Raw genomic sequence first — 8,634 nt, 5'->3', positions numbered from 1 at the left:
GCCCCCTGGAGACGCGCCGCCACGGAGCCGTCTTCGCCGGCCGCGAGGAGCTGGGGGCGAGGGACTAGGAGCGACCCGAGGAAGGGTGAGGGGTGAGGGGCGACGGCCGGGACCTGGTTCGCGCCGCGCGGCCGCCATGAAACTGACCCGGAAGATGGTCCTGTCCCGGGCCAAGGCCTCGGAGCTGCACAGCGTGCGGAAGCTCAACTGCTGGTGAGGCTGGGGCCGCAGGCGCCGCCCGCGTGCGGCGTGTCCACCGGGGCGGGGGGCGGGGGGCGGGAAGTCTGGCCGTCAGCGACATACTCCCGGAGTATCCGCCGCAGCCTGCCCGGCCGTGGCGGCGCAAGCCCTGGTGATCAGGGGCAAAGGTCACTCCAGAGCTTTCAGCCGCCCCCCCACCCCTGTACCCCCTGGAGCAGGTCTGCATCGCCCCCCACTCCCCACACGCTGCCCTAGCCTGACACCGCCAAAATTGCCCTTTGGACTAGCTGAGTAACTTTCAGGTGGCTTTAGGGGCACATGGCCTCTCTGTAGATGTGTTGATATTGGAAGGTGCCACCAGTCATTGAGTACCAGATCTGCTGTTGAGGTGGAAGGCCAAGATGATTGCTACCTTTTCTAGAGGGAGGGAGAGAACTGAGCTTGTAAAGTCACTGAGCACCTTGGTTACTAGATACTGGGGGAATGCTGTGCCCAAGCGACCCTCTCTGGGGGTGGCAGCGGGGGGGGGGGGACACAGATGCGATGGGGTTCATGTGGACTTAAAGGCAGGCAGCTGAGTCTGGCTTGGCCAAGGAAGACCAGAGCTTCCAGAGCAGGAGCCTGCACTTGGGTCATGAGAGAACTACAGGTGTTCCCTAGGGACTCGGTAGACTCCTCCACCCAATGCAGCCGGGAGGGGGCTATGCAAGGGCAGACCCTTGCTCCTGGTGGTGTCAGCAAACCAACTGGAGTGGTTCAGCTCTGCTGTGTTAATTAAAGTCTTGCTCTCTGCCAGGCACATCTGGTGCTTTGGCCACAGTTTCCCTTCTGCCCTTGGCTCTCAGCAATACCCTTCTTTGTTTGGCACGTGGTGGTCAATGCTTTCTCTGTGTGGGAGAAACAACAGTCCCATTGCAGGCCTTTGACACTGGCTTCATAAGTTGCATGTTTAGCCTTTAGATGTGGCCTTTCATGAAGATTCCCTTGTGTACACCAGTGAGGGACATTAACCTTCTGCTGTTCAGCCACTGAGAACACTAAGTAAATCTTTTTGTGTCTTATAATGGGTGCAACTCCTACTGCTTCTTAGTCTGAAAAACATTCCCTAGCACCAACCTCATCGTTTTGACACATTTTCCAGTTATCTAGGTAAACTTTCTTTTTTACTGTGCCATTAAAATTATAGAATCTTAAGGCTAGTGGTCATCAATTTTTGGATTTTTAAAAAATATGTAGATTATTTTAGCTGTAGCAACCCATGAATAGGCTATGAAGGTTCCTGGTACTAACTGTTCGCCTCTAAAGAGCAGAATACAGATTTTATTTTATTTATATTTTTAGTTGTCAATGGACCTTTATTTTTTACATGAGGTGCTGAGAGTTGAACCCAGGGCCTCACACATGCTAGGCAAGCATTATACCATGGAGCCATAACCCCAGCCTGAAATTCTTGTTTTTTATATTCAACTCCAATAAGATTAAAGTATGTCTTTTCTTTCCCCAGGGGCAGCCGTCTCACTGATGTGAGTATTGCTTTGATGGTCTCCAAATGGTCCCCTCCCCAGAGCTGTAAACTCTCCACTAGAGAATTGTTAAAGCAGCAGAGCTGAGGCTGTCCTTCCGTCCCACCCCTTGCTGGTCCAATCAGAGGAGCGGTCACAGTGTACTTTCGGAAGCAGTCCTGGGAGGACTGGTTTTCCTCTGAGGAGACGTATGGTCATCAGGGGCTCTATGCATGGCTTCCTCTTGGTCAGTGCCTGCGTCAGGCCCCCAGCCCACTCCACAGCAGGCCGAGAGCAGCCAGGGGTGGGGAGCTGGAGCTTGTGGGTCTATGAAGACCTGAACGTGGCAACTGGCATATAGCCGAGCAGCAGCTGCCCAGTTCCCTGGGGTGGATGGTGCTGCTGTGGTCTGAGACCCAGATTCAGGGCTGGCTCTGGGGACAGGAGGGGCTCGTTCCTTTCTTTTACCCCAGGGACAGTCAGTAGAAAGGTCCTCAGACCCAGTAGAAGGTATCTTGAGGTCCCCTGACCTGATGACCTTTGAGGCATGTAAATGAGTAGTGTTCTGTCTCTACAGCCATTAGCATTTGATGTCAATGACATTGTTCTAAAATGTCACAGCACAAGTTTCCCCTTTAGGAAGGTCTGGGCAGCACAGGACAGCATGACACTGAGCCCAGAATGCCCCATAAAGTCCTTTTGAGAGCTTGGCTGGGCCCGGTCATGGACCCTGGGTTTCACAGTGCAGTAGACCAAGGCTCTGACAGATTTCTCCACTGGCCTGGGAGAAGTGACATCAGGCACCAGTGCCAAGTGCTATTCGCCAGCCGTGTTCATTTCCTCCCTAGATTTCCATATGCCGGGAGATGCCCAGCCTGGAGGTGATCACGCTCAGGTACCTGGCCCTGCGTTGCTCTAGTCCCTGGGGATGGCTTCATGTGCCTCCTGTGGGACCAAGTGATGAGGGACAACCTGGAAACTCAGCACAGTCTGGGAGGGTGGCTTCTGGAGGGGAGGGTGCCAGATTCCCCGTGCACCCCCAGCGCCTCCTGATAATGAGCCCTGCCTGCCCTGGCCTGCCCTCACCATGGCCAGGTCTACCCCCAGGGACCTAGTGTCCCAATTTTTCTGCCTTCCTGGTTGAATCACCTCCAGGAGCTCACCAGTTTCCCTGCATCCCAGGGCCTCTCCCTGGTGAGAGTTCCCTCTTCCCAGGCACTGGATTCCAGCTGAGTAAGGAAACCTTGACTATCACAACCTTGAAGCCAAATGTCATTGCTGGCATTTCAGGCAGTCGGGGAGGGGAGTGCTTGAGGGAAGGACAGAGCTCCTCGTGGCCCCTGACTCCCTCCTGCCCACTCGGGTACTTTAGAGGGGCTGCCTGCAGACACTGGGTGTGTTCTGTGATTGGCGTGTTGCCACTGCCCTTTCCTGGGGTGTGCCCCACACAGGGCAGCCCCCAGGAAGGAGTGCTGCAGGTAGGACTGGCACATCAGGCTGGGCCCCTGCTCGGGATGCAGGAGGATGCGCAGCCACCCTTAGCTGAGCACCTGGGCGCGAAGGCACTGTTAATTGTAGAGGTGGGGTGGACACCTTCAGGGGTCTGCTCTGTTCTCTGCTTCTCTGATGTGTCCATTCCAGAGGGAATGGACATTACGCCCACGCCTTTGTTCCCTTTAATCCGGGGTTCATTGCTGAGCTTTGGGTGGCTCAGAGCCCATGTGTAGGTTTTGCCAGGAGCTCTGGCCACTGCTGGCGTTGGGACTAAGTGATGGACCCCTTGGGAACTTAGTGTCCTCACCTATAGAGGAAGGCGAAGCACTTCTCCTCCCACAGGAGTGCAGAGGAGGGCGGCAGGAGCAGTTCCTGCGTGGCCAGCCACCACTGTGCCCCCACGAAGGGGCCTTGTACCTAAAGCTTTCTTCCCTGCTGGGGTCTTCGCTGACCTTGACTCCAGGGGTAAGGTAGGTGGGTGGCTGCAGCCCCAGGAGGTGCTCATGAACGAGGTGGGACCCATGGCCACAGAGGCCCCTACCTGCCTGGAAGCCAGCCCACTCAGGGCACTGCCTGTCCTGGTCCTTAGTGTCAACAGCGTTTCCACCCTGGAGCCTGTGAGCCGCTGCCGGCGCCTGAGCGAGCTGTACGTGAGGCGGAACCGCATCCCCAGCCTGGACGAGCTCTTCTACCTGAAGGGCCTGCCGCACCTCAGGGTGCTGTGGCTGGCCGAGAACCCGTGCTGCGGCTCCAGCCCCCACCTCTACCGTATGACCGTGCTGCGCAACCTTCCTGGCCTGCAGAAGCTGGACAACCAAGGTGAGTGTCCCGCCCTGTGGCCGCCACACAGCATGAGGAAGCAGACCCTGGGGGGCGTCTGCCTGCCTCCTTCTGTCTTCTGTAACCCCGGTACTCTGGTCTCCTCTGTCACACGGCAGCTCTGACACTGCTTGGCCCCTCTCAGGTGTCAGTGTCACCTGACTGGATGCAGTACAGGTGCCCATCTGAGAACTGGGGTGCATTACCACTGAGCCACACCACCGTCCATTTTTATTTTTTGTTTTGGGACAGTTTTGCTAAGTTGCCCGGGTTGGCCTTGAACTTCTGATCGTCCTGCCTCAGTCTCCCAGGTAGCTGGGGTCACAGGTGTGCACACTGTGCCCAGCCCAGTCTGTTCTTTCTTAAGGCCTGCCTTTTGGGCTGGGGGCCAGCTCTGACAAAGCCCCTGCTCAGCACATGCAAAGCTCCCAGCACCACACACGCAAAAAGAATGAAAAAAAAACTGTTGTCTTGATAGGGGTTTCTACTCCCAGCAGATGCTGGAATTGACACAAGCAGTCCCTGGCCACTGACTGAGGTGCGGAGGGCAAGGCTGACCGTCAGTGGACAGAGCCTGCCTGCATCAGAAGCAGGCTGTGCTGGAGGCCCCAGTGGGCCCAGGGCCTGCGGTGTGTGTGACTGGGGAGGGGGCTGTCTGATGCCCTTGCTTCCCTGTCCTTCATCCCGCAGCAGTGACTGAAGAAGAGCTGGCCCGGGCGCTGACGGAGGGAGACGAGATCACCGCTGCCCCAGACAGAGAGGGCATGGACAATGGCCACCCGGAGCCACCCTGCACGCTGAGCTCCATCAGCTCCAGCCAGGAGACCAGCCAGGACCTGCTGAGCTACGTCGAGGAGGCAGAGTGAGGCTGGAGGGGAGTGGGCCTCCTCCCGGGTCCTCAGGAGTCCCAGGGGCTTGCTGTGGTTCCTGTCTGGAAAGTGAGGGAGGGGGTTTTCTGGGTGGCTTCTCTTTTCTCTGGAGTGACTCCCCGTCACTTCCAGTGCTGACTCATAGAACTCACACATGCCAGGAGCAGGAGGGGAGGCACCCACCCGGCAGGAGGCCACTGTTCCTGGGAGGCCTGCTGGCCTACGGCTCTCCTGACCTATGGCACTTAGGGGCTCCGGGGGGCAGCCTGCTGCTCTTGTGGTCCTATGAGAGTGGCCCAGGCTGAGCTCCACTCAGCAGGCCAGGCCCCTGCCCCCACTGTGTGAGTGCGTTTGGAATGAGCTCTGTGGTGGACGGCTGCAGGCCAGCACTGGTGCCTTGACCCCTGGTCAGGGTCATAGTGGGCTTGGGCTCTCGGCCCTGGGCCCTGGCAGTTTGGAGACCAGGTGCAGTAATGAGGCTGCCTCAGAGCCACCTCAGGAGCTGCACAGGAGCCACCTGGAAAGTCCCCGGACTGGGGTTGGCCTTCCTTCCACTTCCTGCTATGGCGGAGGGACTCCCACTCCTGTGTTCAGTCTCCTGGACGCTTGCCAAGGTGACAGGTGCCACCCCCTCAGGCCCTCCCCTCCCCTCTCACCAGCAGCAGCCAGGGCCACCTCAGCCTGAAGCCCTCTGCCAAGGACCAGTTTCCTTCCTTCTCACAGAGGGACACTTCAAGCAGTCACAAGAACAGGGTGAGTGACACAGACCATCCTGGCCTGTCCCCATGGGGGGCTGGATGCGGTGTCAGTGCCCGATCTCCAGTAACAGAGCCTGGGTTGGTGACCTAAGAAAGTCAAGTGGGCAACATGGTGAGAGTCCAGGCAGCTTCCAGGGCTCCTGCCAGTCCCCGCCTGCCACCCACGGCATCTGGCTTCTCCTCCGATTCCTTCCCCTCTCCACTCCGAGGAGGAGAGAGGTGTTTCTTCCCTCATGTGTCATTTTATTAGGGACAGGCAGCTTTCAGGTCCCCCTGCCCCCAGCAGCTCTGTTCACCAGCCCGAGGTGTGGTGTGCGGAGCCCGAGCCAGCCCTGGGCAATTAGCCCAGGACCAGGGCCCTGCCCCAGCCTACAACTAGGTCATGAGGAAGCCACACCTGAGCAGAGCTGGGGCCAAGAGGGAGCGACAGCCAGCACTGCTCCCCATGCCCAGCGTCAGCCCTGCAGGGCCTGGTCTGCCTGTGGGCTCACAGATGTCCTGTCCAGGAGGCCGGCAGTTGAAGGGCAAGGGCACCTGACATCACAGATCAGGGCTCTTTCACTCAGTCACAGTGACCCCCTCAAGCTACAGTTGGTGGGAGGAGCAGAGACACAGACCGAGGGCCCCTCCTTGCAGGGCTCACCATCACGACGGCGCTGTCCACACCTGGGAAAGCACTCCCCAAGTAACAGAGCGATGTGGCCACACACTGAGGCCTGGGGGGCAGCTGGGTCAGCCCAGCCTGTGGCCTGGTTTATTTGAGAAAAGTTGGGGAAACAGGGGTGTCATCCTGGCCACGGCCCCAAGCTCAGCTGCACTCACCCTTCTGACCAGTGGCAGCCCCAGGTCACCAGCCCTCAGAACCCCCCCCTCCACTCTGCGTGTGAGCTCCATCTCCCACGTGTGGCTGGGAGCCACCGGGTACAATTCCAGGCCTGTCCCCACAGACCTCCCTGCAATGTAGGCCAGTGACAGAAGTGCTGTCCACAAGTGCATGGCAAGGTCCTTGGGTCACACACTTGCCCCTGAGAGGAAGTGGGTGGCCTCATCCTCTCCAGCCTGCCTCAGGTGGCCCTGCCCCTGCAAGCATGTCCAGCAAGGACACAGATGGCCCCAGGTCCACATGGGGTGGTGCAGGTGCCAGGGACAGCGCAGGTCCTTCATCCAGGATGTGCCTGCAGGCCCCCACGCAGCCCTGTGTGCAGGCACCTCCCTCCTCTGTTGTCAGACCTGTCCCCTCTTGGGAATGCAGACAGCTGTGGGTGGGTCAGTGGGTACCCTCAGCCTCTGTGCCTTGGTCCCCTACTGAAGCAAGGGCACAGACCGAGGGCTGGTAGGCCAGGGTGCAGCAGCACGTTGGTGTCCTCTGTGGACTCTCCCCACCATGCTCTGTGCGGTTGGCCGCCTGGAGGGAGCTGCCCCAAGCTGCTGAGCCATGAGGGGTACCGCTGGCCAGGCCCCAGGTCAGCAACTCTCCTGCCCCCAGAATGTGCTGACGGCCATCCTGTTGCTGCTGCGGGAGCTGGACACAGAGGGGCTGGAGACCATCCAGCAGGCTGTGGGCACCCGGCTCCAGGCCCCTCACCAGCAGGAGCTGCGGGAGGATACAGAGTGACCACCAGCTCGGCCACAGCTTGGGCCCTCCATGCACTCCACCCCTGGACCCTGCTCTGCCCTCAAGCTTGGCCCCACCGGGAAAGTCTTCTCTGCTCGCCACACCAGGCGAGGTCAGGCAGGCCGACCCGGCTGCATCAGACTGTCCAGGACTTGCTCTGGGGCCTCAGGGTCTGGAGGCCTCCGCGGGCTGTGCTCACCAATAAAGCTTGTTCCCAGCTGCCCTGGAAGCGGCATCCCCTGAGCGGCAGGTGCGACCTCGACCTCAGAGGTAAGTGCGTCTCGGCAGCTGAGGGAGCGATCTGGGGCCTTTCCCACTGCAGTCCTCAGTCGCCGGGCAGGTCCTGCCACCCAGGGAGACTTCCAGAGTGACGGCCCCTAGACAGCTGCCCTGCACCTCGCCACACCACAGCCACCACTGCCGGCCAAAAGTTCCCACGGCAGGACGGGCAGGACGGCCTTCGCTTTGCTTTCTGTGACCCCTTTGAGCATCCTGCAGCAGGAGGCAGCAGATGCTGAGCCAGAGTGAGGGACATGGCCTCAGGCCAGTGTGGCCATGGGCAGGTGGGTGCAGGTTGCACCCCCGCCTCCCTCTGGAAGGGTCCCAGGCCTGACAGGTTGCTGGGGGCCCAGTGGGAATGCCACAGCCTGGGGCCAGCCCGGTGTCCCCAGGACCAGGATGCATCCCACATATAAAGAGCTGCAGGGTAGAAAGCCAGCCCAGATGGCGGGACAGCGGCTGGGTGGAGAGCAAGTGTGCCCGTCTCCCGCCTGGGGCTGCGGCCACAGCCGTGAGGCAGCCGTCCCTGCACGACCGAGAGCACCTGGGCTCATGGGCCAGCAATGGCCAGCATCCTGAAGGCCGGGGACTTGCAGATGGCCATGCCATTACTTGGAAACTCATAGAGGCCCTTGTGCTGGACTCGTGGAGGGCCAGGGCAGAGGCAGGGACCTTTGTGGGTGGGTGACCTGGTGCATTCTTCAGGACGGATGTGACCTCTGAGGGTGGAAACCAAGGAGTCGCTGTGTGGGGACGTCTGGTGTGGACACTTGACTTCCCAAGGTGCCGGAGGCTCTCAATAAAGCACCATCTTTAGAACAGAGGGTCGTGTGAACTGAAGGAGGCCCTCCCCACCCCCGCACGCCTGGCCACCCGGGGGCCTTGTGGGGTGGGCCTGCCCTAGCCTCCTCCTGCCCCACGTCCTTGCACACCGCTGCCAGCTCGCCCTCCCCTCCGCTACCCCTTGAGACCCTCCACCATTGCCTGGCCCCAGGCTGCAGTGGGACTTAATCTCTCCAGATGACCCCAAAGCAGGAACTGACCTGACAGTGTCCTGTGCAGGTGAAGGCTGTGACCCAGGATGTACCATTCACTGA

General features: G+C 59.8%; 1 protein-coding gene across 3 annotated transcripts; it reads left to right on the top strand.

Moving 5' to 3' along the window:
* Nucleotides 1-8,370, top strand: CFAP410 (cilia and flagella associated protein 410). Of its 3 annotated transcripts, none has more exons than XM_081301330.1 (8): nt 76-213; nt 1,706-1,724; nt 2,552-2,598; nt 3,540-3,667; nt 3,787-4,016; nt 4,707-4,878; nt 5,548-5,638; nt 7,130-8,370. In XM_081301330.1, the coding sequence occupies exons 3-8, from the start codon at nt 2,560-2,562 to the stop codon at nt 7,256-7,258; spliced, it is 789 nt and encodes a 262-aa protein (XP_081157456.1). In that variant the 5' UTR covers nt 76-213; nt 1,706-1,724; nt 2,552-2,559; the 3' UTR covers nt 7,259-8,370. The 3 variants fall into 3 exon arrangements, with proteins under 3 accessions (XP_081157457.1, XP_081157456.1, XP_081157455.1); XM_081301329.1 differs by having other exon boundaries at nt 5,545-5,638; XM_081301331.1 differs by lacking the exon at nt 3,540-3,667 and having other exon boundaries at nt 1-213; nt 5,545-5,638; nt 7,130-8,368.
* The last annotated feature ends 264 nt before the right edge of the window (nt 8,371-8,634 follow it).

Source organism: Spermophilus citellus, assembly GCF_964194105.1.
Source record: "Spermophilus citellus genome assembly, chromosome: 7".
Lineage (NCBI taxonomy): Eukaryota > Metazoa > Chordata > Mammalia > Rodentia > Sciuridae > Spermophilus > Spermophilus citellus.
This window is presented reverse-complemented; position numbering and strand designations above follow the sequence as displayed.

Coding starts and splice junctions, on each gene's coding strand:
- CFAP410 (XM_081301329.1), top strand. CDS start 2,560: ATGCCGGGAGATGCCCAGCCTGGAGGTGATCACGCTCAG. Junction 3,668..3,786: donor ACCTTGACTCCAGGGGTAAG/GTAGGTGGGTGG, acceptor CCTGGTCCTTAG/TGTCAACAGCGTTTCCACCC. Junction 4,017..4,706: donor GCAGAAGCTGGACAACCAAG/GTGAGTGTCCCG, acceptor TTCATCCCGCAG/CAGTGACTGAAGAAGAGCTG.